We start from the raw sequence: 20508 nt of genomic DNA, 5'->3' as shown, positions 1-20508 counted from the left end.
GATCTGAACTTTTTTTGTCGGTGACACAAGGCTTTTTCGAACCTCATTTCAACCGAACTTGGCTTCTTTTTCACATTTATGTTTTGTTGGGACTAATGTCTTTCTTAAGATAAGGAGACCAAAACTGAACAGCATACTCCAAATGAGGCCTTACCAAACTTCTATATTGACTTTGAATCGGTCGGGCAGCGGAGCTAAACTTGCCAGAGGTGGACAGTATATCTATCCCCGTTCGTGCTTGGCGAAACCACTGATGGGATCTTGGCGTAATCTTGAGATCGCTAAGTAAGTTCGGCGGCCGCTATAATAAGGGAGTATCGAATACAGCCAAGAATGCTTGCAAAAGTAAGGTAGAGCTAAAGAAAGCTGGAAAAAGAAATTCTTAAGTGCAGAAGACGATTGATAAACTAGCATTAAAAAGGCAAAATATACGTCAAAAATTTATCAGCCCGTTTTAGAAAATTTTCTCGCTTGTTTTTTAATTGGTCTGTGACGACACTTCGAGCTTAATAAAAGTTGCCAAAAACTGAAAATTCTGCCTCTTAAATGCTAGTTTCTCGCCAAGATGAGTGGAAGGAAGCGGATCAGGCGGTTGTTTTGGCACTTACTCCTCTTGCACCTGCTGCCAAACCAGCCCTTCTCACAAGAACACCGTTGGTTGAGGCACGTTCCATGGACGCATTTCTTCTTGCAAACTTCTAAAACCAATTTCCTCAAAAAATTACTCAGGAGCACTTACTTGCATACATGTTTACATAAGTAGAAATACATTTATGTTACAATATCATTCCATTACAAGAGTCAGTTTTGAACAGTTTGGCGGTGCAGTTCGGTCATGTGCCCCATGTGTTGGCGACGAAAATTCCATGTTCGCCGCCAACACGAAAATTGCCGACACTGTTCAATCTATATATATATAAATGAATGTTTGTCTGTATGTCATCCATGAACTCAAAAACTACCCGGCAGATTTGGCTGAAACTTTCACCGTTTGTTATTTTTGGTACTGGGAATGTTTATAGACCAGTTCGAAAAAAATCCGATCGATCGTTCCTTTTTTATTCCAATTTAAGTCACAATCCATTGGATAAATACGAATAAAATGATCGGCTGCAGAAATGAATTCGCGTGAATGATCTCATTGATAAATTCATTTTTCTTGAGTTTGAACAAATAAATTCTTTCTTTATTGTTTTATGGCTTTTCATGCTACGGGGGGATTTAAAACTTTTTTCTATTTGATATTTTTAGCGATGGATTGATCTTGCAAACTGCGTGAGTACAAAATTTGAGTAGAGTCACGGCTTCACTTGATACCTGGACCGATTATTATGAAAATGGCTATATATATGTATTTTTCCACGGAGAAGGTGCATAATATGCTCATTGAAGCCACTCGCCACCAGGTGGCACTGCAGAGTAGCAACTTCTGCCCCGTTCAACCGATTGTCATGAAAATCAGTATAATGATGTATTTTTTTGTTGGCGTAGCAACGCGCGTCGGGTACAGCTAATTACCATATAAATTCACTTCATTCATGCAGCATCAGTAATTTAGCTGTTATTTTTCTGCATGAAAGCCGGCGATCTTTTCAATGCTAAAAAAAAATATTTCAATCATAGAGCAATAATTTCGCCAAAACGAACATTGGCGATCTATCTGATGCAAAAGTTCAACCTTAGAGAAATAATTTGTCGACTATTTTTCAACTCTTCGCCTACATGAACTTTAGCATAAGAACAAATAATTAATTGATAATAATAAAATGTTTAAGATAAATAATAACTTTCTGTTCGTCGTCAAAACGAGCTATCTGTTGGCGATCTATTGAAAATCATAATAATAATAATTTGGCTACTTTATTTCCGCTCATCGCCAACCAACTATGAACAGCACGATACGATCATTTCAATCATGTAGAAATAAAAATTAAGCATTTTTTTTTTCAACTGCGCTTGCGCACGGACTTAGCTTTTTGGGCTTTCTGTTTTAAGATTTCGTGTTGCTTGTTTATATTTAGGTTGAGCGAGAGTCCCAACAAATTAATGAATGTTATTAGAATATTTTCGCAGCGGTTTCGTGATATATTATATGAAACTACAAATATGAATAACTGATAATCTTTATAATATTAAGAGAAAAATAACACTTTAATATTTATTGGTTTGGAAATATTTATTTAACATAAACGTAAAACACGTTGTGTACTTCAAAAATGATTGGAATATGAGTACAGAAATCCGTCTTTTGCGGATAGTTTACGTTAGGCGTAAACAACTTAGTATTATACATTTTTATTTAGGTTGAGGGTTCGGCTGTGTATTAGAAGTGATGCTGCAATTCTAGCATGCTCTTCTGAGGTTAAAAATTTGGTCCTGAAAAGGGACAGAAAAATCAGACACCGAATCCATTAATAATTAAGACGCAAAACTCAATCTTTACCGAGGTATAAAAACTAAATCAAAGAAAGCTTTGTGATTTCTAACTTTATCTGTTGCCATCTCATATTTATTACCAAATTTAAAATGTTTGTAATTAATTTTAGCAAGATTTTTGAAATCAGCTAAGTCCGCGCGCACGCGCAGATGAAATGGCAAATTTGTGATAACCGGGATTTAACGTTGAGTGAACATAGGCGGATGAAATAAATGTACAGCGACACATATTTTACAAAATAGAATAAACAATAATAATGACGATAGTAAAAGCAGCACAACATGATTCAAAATTATACGGTACATACAAATTGGGCTGCTTCAACGTTTTGGCGAATTTTGCATCATAGAGCATGTAACCGAATTGCACCGTTACAACCACTGATTTTTGAAAATTCATCAAATGCAATGAGGGAAAAGAAGTGAGTACATTTTGACCACGGATTGTATGTAATTTGGCAATCTGCCAAGTAAAGGCGATTCCATCTGAATGAACCTGGCAGGGGAGAACGGAAAATAACGATGGGAGTTTTATGCACGCGTTTTATAATGTCACTAGTGCCTTATTCATTTATTGCATTCTCTAAAATAAAATCAGGGAAAACAAAAATAGTTACCATGGAAACATCAAAACTAAAATAAAACATTTTCATTTCGTTCAGGAATGTATAAACAAAATTTTAACGTGGCTAAATTTTTTAAAAATTTAACAGAATAAACCAGAAAACGTGTAAAATTCATTTCGTTACTTAAATACATCTCGTGTAACAACTAACCCCATATGCTGTAACAACATGCCCCGTGGTGGGGTAAGTTGTTACAATCTACATCTATTCAAAAAACTTGAAATGTTTTGGAGTAGTGGCCTCTAATCATTGTTTAAAATAAATGTGGTATGAATGTTAAACAATATAGATGCATTTTAAAATGTCACGCGTGTAAATTTATTTCACAAATGCCGGGTACATTTGCCATTAGGCCATAAAACCGCGGACTCTCCAATATTTCTCGACAACGCAAGGGGGGGGTAGTAGGGGTGTAATGTAGCAGGCCTCCTCGTGGTGCACCCTGGATAACGCTAAATCTGTTACAGCGTCTGCCGCTCTCCTTGTGATTTCGAGCTGATGTGTGCATCACATGACTTCCTTTTGCTCCAATTTAATGTCATTTCCCCGTTACTGGCAATTTTAATGTGATTCAATAGTTTACTCTCTAAATATCACCAACAGTTGCCAAATCAGATTTAAAAAAAAATCGCCAAATTTGTCGCCAAGTGTGTGTAGGCATGTGTGTTTGTGTCTGAGTGCAGGCATAAGTGTGTGAGTAGTTGTGTGTATGAATGTGTGTGTATGTGGGGGGGGATATGTGTATGTGTGTGTAGGCATATGTGTTTGTGTCTGTGTGCAGGCATGAATGTGTGGGTAGTTGTTCGTATAAGTGTGTGTATGTATTTTTGTGTGTGTGCATGTGTAGGTGTCTGTATGTATTTGTGTGTATGTGTTTGTGTATGTGTGTGTAGGTGTATGTGCTTGTGTGTATATGTGTGTGCGTGCGTGTGTGTGTGTATTGTGTACGTATGCGCGAGAGAAAATAAAATGATAGGACATCAAAACAGTCAAGTGAGAACAATAAGCAATTGTGATTGCTCAAAAAAAAAAAAAGAAATAATAATAATCGCCAAATTTGTCGCCAAGTTGGCGACAAAACTTGGCGACCCAAAGACTGGCGATACATCGCCAAGTGTCCGACAAATTATATCACCACTTTAGTTTACATCGAAATGAACAACGATTTCCCCCCAAAAAGGGGCAAAAGACCCCCTTAGGAACATTCGAATGCAACCAAAAGAGAAGGTGCACAACTAGACCTCACTAGGAGTCTACGTTCCAAATTTCAACTTTCTAGGACATACCGTTTTTGAGTTATGCGAGATACATACACACACATACGCACATACGCACGTACATACGGACGTCAAGAGAAAATTCGCTGTAACTGACTCGGGAATCGTCGAAATGGATATTTCGCGTGTCTATACGTTTTTAGGCACTTATCCACGTGTGGTCGGGTTGAAAAATGAGCTCAACATTCATTCGGGGGTGAGCAAAATGGAAATGAAGGTCGATTTTTGAGTGAAAATTTTTTCGCGAATACAATACTTCCTTTTTTGTAAAGGGAAGTAAAAAGTCGATCAAAAAACGACACTCACCTTGAATGAGTTGAGGCGACTCGCTGACTTCACACTGGTTGCCGGAGTAACCCTCCTTGCAGCGACACTTGTTGATCCCAATGCACCGACCACCATTCAGGCACGGCACACTCTTGCACTTGCCTGGAAATTAATTAATATGAACAGGAAATATATTTTTAAAATTTAACAACGATGGATCGCTTAGAAAATTTTAAAAGTATTGTTACAAATTATGTAAATACTAGCTGCGTTGCCCGGCTTTGCCCGGTCTACCTTGAAAATAAAAATTGTGTCAAGTGACGTATATTCAACAATCAGGTGTAAAAAATAAGTAAAAAAAACATCATGATTTCCTTTCTAAACAATGAAGACAGATATTAAAATACTTTTAAGAAATTAAATCCAGAAAGATGGATTTAAAATGCGTAACCATGGAAACACAAAATAAAATAAGTTTAAGGAATTAAAATGCGAAAGAAAATGGTTCACAATTTGAATAGAATCGAGATTTCTGAAACTTGATTTAAAAAGGCTTGTAACTTTTTTTCCTTTCGAGATAAAAGCTTATTTTTTCGACCACAGGTCGAGTTAGGTCTGGAGTAAAAAAGGTCGCTTTTTCCAATGACGTCAAAAAAAAAGCTGTGGGAAAATTCCTTCACTTTTTATTGATTTATTTAATGAAGAAAGTAGTGCCTAAATTTCAGCTAAGCCTAAAAAATTTCGAGCTAAAAACGCAAATAACTCCCGCCGTAATAAAGTTAGAGCATTGGGACAAATTGCGTAGAACGCGGAAAATTCTTCCCTTTCCAAAGATATGTAATATTCCTTTTTGCGAGTAATTTTTCTCCCCCATATTCGGAAATTTATGTGAAAATTGGGCCTAAATTGGAATAAAAAAAGAACTATTCATCGAATTGTTTTCGAACTGGTCTGCAAACCTTCTCAGGACTTAAAGGAACAAACTGTGAAAATTTCAGCGCAATCGGCCGGGTAGTTCTCGAGTTTTGCGAGTTCAAACAAACAGACGCTTTTTGGAGACTTCATTTTATACTATGTAGAGATTAATTATTTTTGTGATTAATTGTCGTAATCTAGCTAAATTAGGCGTTTACTAAATTATCTTTCATCTAAAATTATTGTAGCAACGTAACCTGTAAATAGTTTCTTTGTAATGAATATACAGCCCCCGTACATTCGGCTGAAGTATACGGTCCCCTCATTTCTGAATGATAAAATTGGTGAATGGAAAAGAAATAAAATAACGGTCTACGATTTTTGGGAATCTTGTGGAATATTTGAGAGTTCTCGTTCGATGTGTATAAATAGCGGTCGCATGATTAAAAAGTCAGTCTCGAGTTAGTTTTTGCTTGTGAATCGTTGCGGAGAGCATTTTGAGCTGTGTTTTGTGAAGCTTTTTGAGCTGTATTTTTGCGTATTTGGATGTAAATACGTGTGTAACCGTTGAGTTTACGGTGTTGATTGTTATTTGCTTAATTGCTGATGATTAATTTAGCAGTTGTCAACGATCTTTCCTGTACATAGTGTAAATAAATTTCCTGTATTCTTAATCAAGAACTGTGTCGTCCTTGCAAGAAAGTTGAACCGTTAACAGTATTTTTTTCTGAAAGCGCATGTTTAAAAACACAGGATCTGACCATTTTGTAGATGATTTGACCAAGTTTATCATTTTTCAAAAAATGTTTTAATCTGTGCGTTTTCATTGGTTTCGCTCCTGCCGATGACATCACAAATGATGAAATGCCATTCACTGTTGCCATTTACAGAACTCTTAATTTAATTCGCATCTTTACTCACGTGTAGTGGCAACGCCAGGGTTGATAGCAAGCGTAGAGCGCAATATTAAATTCGCTTCTTGCTTATCATAACGTGGAAACGCGGTAGACAGATTCACCAAAGTACATCATTTGTGACGTCATAAAAAAAGGCCTTATTTTCAAAATCGGATATTTAAAAAAATAATAAAAAATGAAGCGTTGAGAAAATGAGTTTTCTCTCGCTCCATCATATTATTATTATTATTATTTTGCTTATTCTATCAATTTTAGTAACTAAAAGTACTACTTTTGACTGAAGGAAGTAACCAAATTCAACTCTTACTTAGGTCAACAAAGAAAAAGTTTACTGAGACATTGCTTGTTGTCCTCACTTGAACAAAGTAGATGTTGCTCTGATTTTTCAAGTTGCCATGACGGCGAGAATAAGTGTCGTTCGTTGCTTTATATTTATTGAGAGGGCAAATGTTCGTCGCCATGGTCACAAATCGTTTGCCTTTATTCAAGGCTTTACATAGGCATAAAACTTAACTTTACTCTGCTAACGCCACTGCCCGCCGGCATCCGCGTGCGGCACCACTCTTGGGTGGTGGAGTCTATGCCCTACGCGCACACACATACATTTACACACACACGCTACACACATGCCTACACTACACACGTGCCTTTATACACACGCATCTTCATACACATGCTTACACTTACGCCACACACTTGCCTACACACACGCAACACACATGCCTACACACACGCAACACACATGCCTACACACACGCAACACACATGCCTACACACACACGCCTACACTACACACACGCCTACGCACACACGTGCCTACACACACTTCTACACACATGCTACAAACGTGACTACACACATTACACGCCTGCACTACACACATGCCTACATACATACGCCTACAAACACGCTACACACATGCCTACACACACTTGCCTACACACACACACGCCTACACTACACACATGCCTACACTACACACACGCCTACGCACACACGTGCCTACACACATTACACGCCTACACTACGCACATGCCTACATACACACGCCTACACACACACGCTACACGCATGCCTACACACACACGTCAACACTACACACGTGCCTATACACACACACACATCTACACATACACGCTTACACCAACGCTAAACACATGCTTACACACACCACGTGCCTACACACATACCTACACACACACACGCTTACACTACACACATGCCTACACTACACACACGCCTACGCACTCACATCTACACACACATTCTACACACGTGCCTACACACACCACACGCCTACACTACACACATGCCTACATACACACGCCTACACACACACACTTACACTACACACATCTACACATACATGCTTACACCAACGCTAAACACATGCCTACACACACCACATGCCTACACACACGCTACACACATGCCTACACACACACACGCCTATGCACACACACGCCTACGCACACACGTGCCTACACACACCACACGCCTACACTACGCACATGCCTACATACACACGTCTACACACACGCTACACTCATGCCTGCATACACATGCCTACACTACACACGTGCCTACACGCACACGCGCCTACACTACACACATGCCTACACACACATGTCTACACCAAGGTTGACTTTCTGCCGGCAGAAACTGGTTATAACCGGTAAAAACCGGCAGAGATCGGAAAAAACTAAGAATGTCTTCAATAGTTCTGATATAAATTACTTAATCATATTTAACTAAAAAATGTAAATGTATTTTTTCATTGTCTTTATTATTATTACTAATAATAAAGTTGAAAGTCTCTTTGGCTATCTGGATCTCTGTGACGCGCATAGCGCCTAGACCGTTCGGCCGATTTTCATGAAATTTGGCACAAAGTTAGTTTGCAGCATTAGTGTGTGCACCTCGAAGCGATTTTTTCAAAAATTCGATTTTGTTCTTTTTCTATTCCAAATTTGAAAGCATTTTCTCGAGCGAAATCATCATAAAAAGGACGAGTAAATGACCAAGTTATCATGACGTGGAACCGTAACATGGATACAAGCCAATTGGCGAGAAATTCACCATACATTATTTGTAAATATACAGGAGAATCAAGAGACGTTTTAGTTTTCTAGTACGGGCAAGTCGTGCGGGTACCACTAGTATCTAATACAACCGTTAAAGATAAGCGTATAGTTCCAGTTTGAAAAAATCTTTTAATTGCGCAAAGACTCGAAATTCATAAAAATTTTATCAAAAATTCAAATATTGAAAAAATTACAAAATTTAACTTTTTATACAGTTCCCCAGTCCTAGCAATGATATTTAAGAAAACATTCCCTATACACTAACATTTACAACTAAAAAAAATCACTCTTCTACGACTAAAATTGACCGAGTTATGAAGTTTTGAAAAATCACTATTTTTGAAGATATTATGACGTCATCGTTTGAGCTCTTAAGGGCACGTATGCGAATCGACAAAGTGTATTAATACGTTTAAAAATATTTTGATTCTTCTCATTGGGAAATATTATTTTTTTATCAGTAAGCATTATCAATTATTGAAAAGACTTTTCAAAGACTATTTATAAGTTCAAAGATATATTTATGATTAAAAGTTTTTTTAAAAATCTTTATTTCTTTGTCATTTTGTTTCAATAATATCTAATTTCTATATGAGAATTTGATTTGAAAACAGGTGTTGAAACTTTAATTTGTGCAAAAGGTTATCGCTGCCAGTAAAATATCCAGGGGGAGCATTCGAACCTATCTCTAATATCATTCAAGGTCGCATAAAATTCGAGGTTTTGGAACTTCAATTTCGAAAATAATCCTGCAGAAAGTTCCGGTCTCTATCCCCAGAGTAATAACAGATGGGCTACGATTGCGTTTTTAAGATTTCAATTCCAGAATAAATACGGGGAAGAGTTCTCTTTCTATTTACATCATCGAAGATTACGTAAAATCGAACTTTTTAGAACTTTTAATACCGAAAATTTGCCTGAAGAAAAGTTCCTGATCCTCGCTCAAGGAGAGGCACTGTCTATTTGGGTTCGGATACCCGAGCGGTTTAAGTAACAGCAACAACAACAGGAACAGAAATGTGGTTGAGAGAAAAACTCGTTAAATATAACACAAAAACGAACAAACAAAACAGGAAATAAAGTGCTGAACTTTGGTTGCTATGGCAGCACATCGTTGCCACTATCTAAAAATTTAACTCCGAGGGAAAAACTCTCGTCAACCTCTATGACGTCAGCATGAGGAACCCTTCCCTTCAACACCACTGGGCACGGGGTGGGAAGGGGCGTGGCGGGAGGATCAGGGGCGTGGCTGATCCCCGACGCATATAAACAATCTTTACTCAGCTAAAGACCTTGTAATACTTTTGGCATTCCTGATTGGCCATTCGACGCGAATATGTGGGTCGCATGCTACCCTCATCTGGTGTATTGAACAAATTTCGTTTCTCGGAAATTCTGGATTCACGTTTAAATGTTTTTAATTCCCTCCCTCCTCTTGAATCAAGTCTAGAAGACAAGTCTTGTTTCGAAATGAAACAATAAGTAGAGCGTGCAAAACGAGTTATGCAGGAGATGTATGACGTTTTCACGTGGTAGCCAATCAGCAGTCTCCAAATTTTTACGTGGTCTCTAGCAATGTAAAGGTTGTTTATATGCATCCCCGACACACCTCTCAAAAGTTAACTATTGTCCGTTTTTCACGAGAAGGCACTTGGCTCCTCCCTCGTCACGTGGTATCCGATGATAGGGAAGTTTTCGATTTTTCAATTTTATTTTTATATGATAGAGTAACATGTATGAACATCATAGGTGAAAAAAATTTTGCGATACGATAAGTAGTTTTTTTTAAATTAATTTTTAAAGTTCAAGCCCCTGTGACGTCAAATGGCATAGGAAGTGACGTCATGCCCTCTTCCGATAGGGGAGAAGCCGAAGGTCACGCATTCGACTTCGAAGACGAAACGTAAAAGGCTTATCTCCTCGCATTTAACTCCTCGCGTTTCTGGAACATTAAACCTCTCATCCTCTCGGAAATATTCGAATATCCTCATTGATGTTACATGAGGAAGATTATTTAGATTGTGCTTTAACGAATCCGACCTCCATAGTGTGTTCAAAAGGATTATTGAATTTCTAAAAAATATAAATATCAGCGCGCTCAAAATGTCCGTAGCGAAAACAAGGGATCTTCGGCGGAAGGCTGCCCATTCGCGCCCTGTGACGTAGGCTCGTGACGTTTTAGAAGCGCGCACTTTTTAAAAATTCATTAAAAATCAACCACGGTGTTTTAAAATTCGGCGATGGTGAATTTTTTAGTTTTGAGGGTCAATTAACAATATCCAATAGCCAAAGTATGAACATTTAATAGGTTGCAACTTCCCTATTCTCTTTCGCTGTCTTCGGCAGAAGGTATATTCGGACCATAGCATTTTGTTGCGAAAGCAGCGGTTTTCGAAATGTAGGAATAACTAAAACGACAGCAGACAAGTGATGCAAAGGACACTAAGACTGTTTTGCCCATTGAAATGCCCAAGTTAAGGCTGTCTGGTTGTCTCCTTTAGAAGCGCGTTGGATTGCTACCGAGCATCCCCGCGTAAAATGGAACTTTTTGCGTTCGAGGAGGTGTGGCGAAGTGCCTTCTCTTGAAAAACGTAAGGCCACTATAGTGGAGGAGCCGATGCAACCGCCATTTTGGAGCAAACTTGATCCAGTGCTTCGTAGCGATAGCATTGCTGCTGATGTTTCCATTTTTTTAGCATGTGTTAAAATGAAGTCAAATAGGTGGTTGTTCGGCTGTTAATTGTGCATACAGCTCCAAAAAAGGATTTCAGCTCTTCAGATTTCCAGCAGGTGCAGAAAGAAAAAAGAAATAGAAAAAAAAAGGAAAATTATTTGAATTTTGACATCTTGAATTCAAATTATGTTTTTCGCAATCACGAGTGTGTAGGCGTGTGTGTTTGTGTGTGGGTGTACGTGTGTAGGGGGTATGTGTATGTGTGTGTAGTCATGTGTGTTTATGTCTGTGTGCTGGCATAAGTGTGTGGGTAGTTGTGTATATGAATGTGTGTGGGGGGGGGGGTATGTGTGTAGGCATATGTGTTTGTGTCTGCGTGCAGGCATGCATGTGTGGGTAGTTGTGTGTATGTGTAGGTGTCTTTATGTATGCGTGTGTGTATGTGTTTGTGTGTGTGTATGTGTGTGTGTTTGTTTGTGAGTGTGTATGTGTTTGTGTGCGTGTGTAGTTGTGTATGTATGCGCGTGTGTGTAGGACATGGATGCAACCTGGAGACGGCATTCGCTAGAGGAGCAGCATCGTGAAGAGCCGGTCGACGGTATTGGTGCGGAGGGTGGTGGTGGGAAAATAAAATGATAGGACGTCAAAAACAGTTAAATGAAAGCAAAAAGTAATCGTGATTGCTCAATAATTAACAGCCCGCGAAGTGAGTGGCAGCCTGGAAAAGACGCCAACTGTTTCCAAAATTTCGCCAACGTTCACCTTCGCTCTCCGACTCTCGTTCCCCGTTTGGCGAATGATTGCCAATAAAGGTAGCTTTCCCTGTTGCACGCTTGCTCCAAAATGGCGGATGCGTCGGCATGTCCAGTTATAGGGGCTCTAGAGAAACGGACACTATTAATGAAGACTTTCAACTTTTTTATAGAATGTTGATCTTACTGTATTCGCATCGCTCCCCGTAGTAGCCGTTCGTACATTTGCACCTGTCTTTGCGGATGCACTTGCCTTTGTTCAGGCAGGGGTTGAGGCACAGACCTGCGGAGAGAAAAGAGAGATATGTGTTATAATCATCGCAAATTTGGTATCGTGTCATATCGAAACCGTGTTACAAACATCGCAAATTTGGTGCCGTGTCATATCGAAACCGTGTTATAAACATCGCAAATTTGGTGCCGTGTCATATCGAAACCGTGTTATAAACATCGCAAATTTGGTGCCGTGTCATATCGAAACCGTGTTATAAACATCGCAAATTTGGTGCCGTGTCATATCGAAACCGTGTTATAAACATCGCAAATTTGGTGCCGTGTCATAGCGAAACCGTGTTATAAACATCGCAAATTTGGTGCCGTGTCATACCGTGTTATAATCAGCGCAAATTTGGTGCCGTGTCATATCGAAACCGTGTTATAAACATCGCAAATTTGGTGCCGTGTCATATCGAAACCGTGTTATAAACATCGCAAATTTGGTGCCGTGTCACATCGAAACTCGAAACCGTGTTATAAACATCGCAAATTTGGTGCCGTGTCATATCGAAACCGTGTTATAAACATCGCAAATTTGATGCCGTGTCATATCGAAACCGTGTTATAAACATCGCAAATTTGGTGCCGTGTCATAGCGAAACCGTGTTATAAACATCGCAAATTTGGTGCCGTGTCATACCGTGTTATAATCAGCGCAAATTTGGTGCCGTGTCATATCGAAACCGTGTTACAAACATCGCAAATTTGGTGCCGTGTCATAGCGAAACCGTGTTATAAACATCGCAAATTTGGTGCCGTGTCATACCGTGTTATAATCAGCGCAAATTTGGTGCCGTGTCATATCGAAACCGTGTTATAAACATCGCAAATTTGGTGCCGTGTCATATCGAAACCGTGTTATAAACATCGCAAATTTGGTGCCGTGTCATATCGAAACCGTGATATAAACATCGCAAATTTGGTGCCGTGTCATATCGAAACCGTGTTATAAACATCGCAAATTTGGTGCCGTGTCATACCGTGTTATAATCAGCGCAAATTTGGTGCCGTGTCATATCGAAACCGTCTTATAAACATCGCAAATTTGGTGCCGTGTCATATCGAAACCGTGTTATAAACATCGCAAATTTGGTGCCGTGTCATATCGAAACCGTGTTATAAACATCGCAAATTTGGTGCCGTGTCATATCGAAACCGTGTTATAAACATCGCAAATTTGGTGCCGTGTCATATCGAAACCGTGTTATAAACATCGCAAATTTGGTGCCGTGTCATAGCGAAACCGTGTTATAAACATCGCAAATTTGGTGCCGTGTCATACCGTGTTATAATCAGCGCAAATTTGGTGCCGTGTCATATCGAAACCGTGTTATAAACATCGCAAATTTGGTGCCGTGTCATATCGAAACCGTGTTATAAACATCGCAAATTTGGTGCCGTGTCATATCGAAACCGTGATATAAACATCGCAAATTTGGTGCCGTGTCATATCGAAACCGTGTTATAAACATCGCAAATTTGGTGCCGTGTCATACCGTGTTATAATCAGCGCAAATTTGGTGCCGTGTCATATCGAAACCGTGTTATAAACATCGCAAATTTGGTGCCGTGTCATATCGAAACCGTGTTATAAACATCGCAAATTTGGTGCCGTGTCATACCGTGTTATAATCATCGCAAATTTGGTGCCGTGTCATATCGAAACCGTGTTATAAACATCGCAAATTTGGTGCCGTGTCATATCGAAACCGTGTTATAAACATCGCAAATTTGGTGCCGTGTCATACCGTGTTATAATCAGAGCAAATTTGGTGCCGTGTCATATCGAAACCGTGTTATAAACATCGCAAATTTGGTGCCGTGTCATATCGAAACCGTGTTATAAACATCGCAAATTTGGTGCCGTGTCATACCGTGTTATAATCAGCGCAAATTTGGTGCCGTGTCATATCGAAACCGTGTTATAAACATCGCAAATTTGGTGCCGTGTCATATCGAAACCGTGTTATAAACATCGCAAATTTGGTGCCGTGTCACATCGAAACTCGAAACCGTGTTATAAACATCGCAAATTTGATGCCGTGTCATATCGAAACTGTGTTATAAACATCGCAAATTTGGTGCCGTGTCATATCGAAACTGTGTTATAAACATCGCAAATTTGGTGCCATGTCATATCGAAACCGTGTTATAAACATCGCAAATTTGGTGCCGTGTCATATCGAAACCGTGTTATAAACTTCGCAAAATTTGGTGCCGTGTCATATCGAAACTGTGTTATAAACATCGCAAATTTGGTGCCGTGTCATATCGAAACCGTGTTATAAACATCGCAAATTTGGTGCCGTGTCATACCGTGTTATAATCAGCGCAAATTTGGTGCCGTGTCATATCGAAACCGTGTTATAAACATCGCAAATTTGGTGCCGTGTCATATCGAAACTGTTATAAACATCGCAAATTTGGTGCCGTGTCATATCGAAACTGTGTTATAAACATCGCAAATTTGGTACCGTGTCATATCGAAACCGTGTTATAAACATCGCAAATTTGGTGCCGTGTCATATCGAAACCGTGTTTTAAACATCGCAAATTTGGTGTCGTGTCATACCGTGTTATAATCAGCGCAAATTTGGTGCCGTGTCATATCGAAACCGTGTTATAATCAGCGCAAATATGGTGCCGTGTCATATCGAAACCTTGTTATAAACATCGCAAATTTGGTGCCGTGTCACATCGAAACTGTGTTATAAACATCACAAATTTGGTGCCGTGTCATATCGAAACCGTGTTATAAACATCGCAAATTCGGTGCCGTGTCATATCGAAACCGTGTTATAATCATCGCTGATTTGGTGCCGTGTCATATCGAAACCGTGTCATAATCATCGCAAATTTGGTGCCGTGTCATATCGAAACCGTGTTATAATCATCGCAAATTCGGTGCCGTGTCATATCGAAACCGTGTCATAATCATCGCAAATTTGGTGCCGTGTCATATCGAAACCGTGTTATAAGCATCGGAAATTTGGTGCCGTGTCATATCGAAACCGTGTTATAAAACATCGCAAATTTGGTGCCGTGTCACATCGAAACTGTGTTATAATCATCGCAAATTTATTGCCGTGTCATATCGAAACCGTGTTATAATCATCGCAAATTCGGTGCCGTGTTATATGGAAACCGTGTCATAATCATCGCAAATTTGGTGCCGTGTCATATCGAAACCGTGTTATAAGCATCGGAAATTTGGTGCCGTGTCATATCGAAACCGTGTTATAAGCATCGGAAATTTGGTGCCGTTTCATATCGAAACCGTGTCATAATCATCGCAAATTTGGTGCCGTGTCATATCGAAACCGTGTTATAATCATCCCAAATTCGGTGCCGTGTCATATCGAAACCGTGTCATAATCATCGCAAATTTGGTGCCGTGTCATATCGAAACCGTGTTATAAGCATCGGAAATTTGGTGCCGTGTCATATCGAAACCGTGTTATAATCATCGCAAATTTGGTGCCGTATCATATCGAAACCGTGTGATAAACATCGCAAATTTGGTGCCGTGTCATATCGAAACCGTGTCATAATCATCGCAAATTTGGTGCCGTGTCATATCGAAACCGTGTGATAAACATCGCAAATTTGGTGCCGTGTCATATCGAAACCGTGTTATAAACATCCGCAAACTTGGTGCCGTGTCATATCGAAACCGTGTTATAAACATCGCAAATTTGGTGCCGTGTCATAGCGAAACCGTGTTATAAACATCGCAAATTTGGTGCCGTGTCATATCGAAACTGTGTTATAAACATCGCAAATTTGGTCGATTGGCCACCAGCACAATGTTACATAGAACATGGTGCCCCAGTGGGGACACTATGAACACGGATGTGATTCCGTTGTGCAGTAGAAATGCACATCGTTTTTCCTTAATTCTGAAGTGTCATCCAATTTGCAGCACCCGGACTCGAGATTTCGTGAATAACTGTATTTTGAGAGTGAGGAGTGAGGAAATGATATACAGGCGTCCCTCCTATAACACGGTACTTCTACAGCACAGTACTTCTACAACTCGGTTTCTATATGACACGGCACCAAATTTGCGATGATTATGACACGGTACCAAATTTACGATGATTATAACACGGTACCAAATTTGCGATGATTATAACACGGTTTCGATATGACACGGTACCAAATTTGCGATGATTATAACACGGTTTCGATATGACACGGAACCAAATTAGCGATGATTATAAAACGGTATGACACGGCACCAAATTTGCGATGATTATAACACGGTATGACACGGCACCAAATTTGCGATGATTATAACACGGTATGACACGGCACCAAAATTTGCGATGATTACAACACGGTATGACACGGCACCAAATTTGTGATGATTATAACACGGTTTCGATATGACACGGCACCAAATTTGCGATGATTATAACACGGTTTCGATATGACACGGCAATAAATTTGCGATGATTATAACACAGTTTCGATGTGACACGGCACCAAATTTGCGATGATTATGAGACGGCACTAAATTTTCGATGATTATAAATGGAATGACACGGCACCAAATTGGCAATGATTATAACACGGTTTTCGATATGACACGGCACCAAATTTGCGATAATTATGACATGGTTTCGATATGACACGGTACCATATTTCTGATGATTATTACACGGTTTCGATATGACACGGCGCCAAATTTGCGATGATTGTAACACGGTTTCGATATGACACGACACCAAATTTGCCATGATTATAACACGGTTTCGATATGACACGGCACCAAAATTCCGATGATTATAACTCGGTTTCGATATGACACGGTACCAAATTTGCGATGATTACAACACGGTTTCGATATGACACGGTACGAAACTTGAATTTAATGCTTCATGGTTTTGGTACAACACGAATGTTTTATTCATAAAAGATGACATTTCATTTTTGTTTGATACATTCTGTTAATTTTTGCAGAGATAACTCTAATACTTTACTTTGTTTTAATGAAACCTTGTTTCGGTACAACGCAGTTCACATCCCTTCATTTTCATTACTTCTAAGTCTGGCTTAACACGGTTTCGATACAACACGATACATCTTAACCTGATTTTGCACATACACAATTAGTACTAAAAATAAGTAAAAATGTTATGCTTAAAAAAGTCTCGTGTGACGCAGTTTCGATACGACACGGAACGAAAGAACCGTGTTATACGAGGGACACCTGTATTCATTTCCGACGGACGGCATAATCACACAAACGTACACATCGTCGAACTGTTCTATCGAAATCAAAAACAACAGCAGAATCACATTCGAGCAAAGCCTAATAAAGTTCTACTCCTTTTGCGCCTCCATCGAGAGTATGAACGTGGATATTATTAGAGCCTGGATTATGTGCACTAAAGATTATTAAAATGTTCCGCAAAAATAAATACTCAACCTGAAAAGAAAAATATTCCGAGCATAAAAATAATAACTGAGCATGGCGTTTGAGAGATAATTGAAATTGTATCTTACCGCTTGCCGATTCTTTTTGGGCGCTTGCATCTTTAATTGCTTAGAGAGTAATTGAAATTGACTAAAGAAAATGCACAGTACTATCTAAACGAAAAACTCACTATAATAACAAAATATTTACAACTTAGAATAACAAATTTACAAATCAGACTCCATAAAAGATCATTTTTCCGTGTTCCATCAATTCTATTTATTTTATTTATTGTTGATCGTCTGCTACGATCAACGCCCGCTGTTGCTAGGACATCCACCAGTCACATGGTTTGGTTTATGAGCAGGAAAAGGGTTGCCATAGCTCGTTCTGTTCTTATTATTTGTCTATGCAAATATCTGGAGATACATTTTGATTCGAAACATTCATTACTGAATCACAATTGGCAGTTAATTCAAACTTAGATATTATTGCAAGTTTATGAAGCACGTTTTTGAAATTGCATTACAACATGAATTAAAATGTAAACCAATCCGCCAGCTGCTTTATTCGGTTGATGTCATAACCCCGCCCATCATTGCACTGCTGTATCCCATAATTCCGACTTCAACTTCATCTCCTTTTTACCATAGACGGGGATCTCTCTATATAACTTTCTTTACTCTATGTTAAAAGGCGATATCTTGCCAGAAAAGACAACCCCGCGCTTCGATTCACGGGGGGGGGGGGGGGGGGGTAATCACTTGTGAAACATTTTGTTTCAAAAATCAGACATTTAAAAAAAAATTAAAAATTAAATGTTGGGGAAAAAAGCATTTTGTGTGTCCATGTTATCTTTTTTTTTTTTGCTTATTCTACCAATTTCACTGACTAAAAGTAGTATTTTTGACTGAAGAAAACAACCCCATTCAGTTATTATTTTACCTTCTAATGGATGCTGCGTTTTTTTAGGCAATTTAGCCTTTCAGCAGACCTAGTGCTATCCCCCGATACGGCTTCCAGTCTTTCATGTGCTACCATTAAGGCGCGGATGTCAATGGCACGGATAATTTGGACGCCCAGTTTGCACCAGGTGGAGGCACCTGGGCTCTCTTTTGATGCGAGGAATTTAATTTTTCCGAGGGAATTCTAAGCCTAACGAATACCCAAGGGATCTGTTACGATCATGCGATATGGGCGCTGATGATTTTCTGAATCTCGAAAATCCACCGACTGGCCCCCCGGGGTCAGAACCTGGGTCCGCAGGCGTAGAAGGTCAGCGCCTAACCATCACGCGACCTGCCAGCTTCAGTTATTGTTTGTCTTCTTATTTCATTCAAAAAAAAAAAAAACCATTAGAATATTTTAAATTATTTTTACACTATTAAAAAAGCAGTTGGTAAGATAATTGTCTTTCGATGCTTTTCCTCAAAAATTCGTCCCATAGTTGAACATAATAGTTACTTGAATGTTGGTTCAGTCGTTATTTTGAACGACCTCGGTTATAGCCGGGTTTTTTACATAGACTAATAATAAGAGTAGACCGAGCTTTCTCAGACTTGCTGATGAAAAAATTGGTTCATGGATACATCATGTGACTAGTGGAAGGCTTGGCGAAAACTTTGGCAGCATGGTTGCTAGATGGCAACATTATCTATAGTTTGGCACTCGACATGTATTTTAAGACGTAATGTGTTTTCATTATAAGTTTTTTCCAGGTGCAGAGATTGAACTGTTTTACTTTTAGTTATGCATTATTTTGACATTAGTAATCAGTTTTTGGTCACAGTGTTCAATAACTTTTATTTTATTTGGAACTGCTACGTCAGCGTTGGCATGAACGTAATGGCGTAAACGTTTTGCGTTAACGCAAAAATGTACTAATCGGTATCTTAAAATTGAAATTGTAGGTAAAAATCTTACCGTTTGCCGATTCTTTTTGGGCTCTTGCATCTTTAATTGCTTAGAGAGTTATTGAAACTGACTAAAGAAAACGCACACTACTATCTAAACGAAAAATTCAGTATATTAACAAAATATTTACAACTTAGAATAAAAAATTTACAAATCGGACTCCATAAAAGATCATTCCTCCGTGTTCCATCAATTCTATTTATTTTATTTCTTGCGGGCGCTGATCGTCTGCTACGATCAACGCCCTCTGTTGCTAGGATATCCACCAGTCACATGGTTTGGTTTATGAGCAGCAAAAGGGTTGCTATAGCTCGGTCTATTCTTATTATTAGTCTATGGTTTTTTATTGCCTCCCGACGAGCGCAGCATAACAAAGGTCTACTGTACTGTTTGCGAGAAGAGTCGATTCCTTTAGAGTAGGCGTGTCAAGGACACGTTTCCTGCGTCGTCTCCATGGAAACGGTGAGAGGGATGACAGCGCCTTTCAAGTTTTATGCACTGCAGTTGAGAAATCTCATTGAAATAAATATAGTGTTAGTACTTGAAATTTCAAAATTTACAGATTATAAATCATTTCGTTTTTTGAAAAATGAACAAATGTTTTTGCGAACTATTACAAAATGTGTCTCAAAACTAATTTATTCATAACTCAAACATTTTCAAAAATATTTGAACACGTAATAATTTGAACGAATTATTAAAACAAAAAAAAAATGTATTTTTGGCAAATAATTTTAAAAAATAAATTTGATTTAAATCTTACTGGAAAAACAACCAACCGTTTTATGTTTTGCAGAAGCAATGCGGGGGCGGGGGGGGGGGGAATTTCATAGTATCGTAACCGCAACAACCAGAAGGGTGGATAATAGGAAAGCTATTTGGCTTTGACACGCCGATTCTAAATACATAGTGCTATAGAAGGAACTGCAGTAGTGCCACGTCATAAAA

The 20508-nt window shown here is 39.0% G+C and overlaps 1 protein-coding gene across 1 annotated transcript in view; it reads right to left on the bottom strand.

Annotated features, from left to right (window-relative positions):
• Positions 1 to 549: 549 nt before the first annotated feature.
• The window catches only part of LOC129220705 (protein shifted-like), a 55160-nt gene continuing 35201 nt past the window's right edge, over positions 550 to 20508 (bottom strand). Inside the window, exons 6-8 of the mRNA XM_054855135.1 lie at positions 12136 to 12231; positions 4640 to 4768; positions 550 to 695 (exon numbers count right to left, since the gene is read on the bottom strand). Coding sequence (XP_054711110.1) covers positions 550 to 695; positions 4640 to 4768; positions 12136 to 12231 — 371 coding nt within the window. The remainder of the gene's footprint in view (positions 696 to 4639; positions 4769 to 12135; positions 12232 to 20508) is intronic.

Source organism: Uloborus diversus, chromosome 4 (genome assembly GCF_026930045.1).
Source record: "Uloborus diversus isolate 005 chromosome 4, Udiv.v.3.1, whole genome shotgun sequence".
NCBI lineage: Eukaryota > Metazoa > Arthropoda > Arachnida > Araneae > Uloboridae > Uloborus > Uloborus diversus.
The sequence above is the reverse complement of the archived record's forward strand: the minus strand, read 5'-3'. Positions and strand labels throughout refer to the sequence as shown.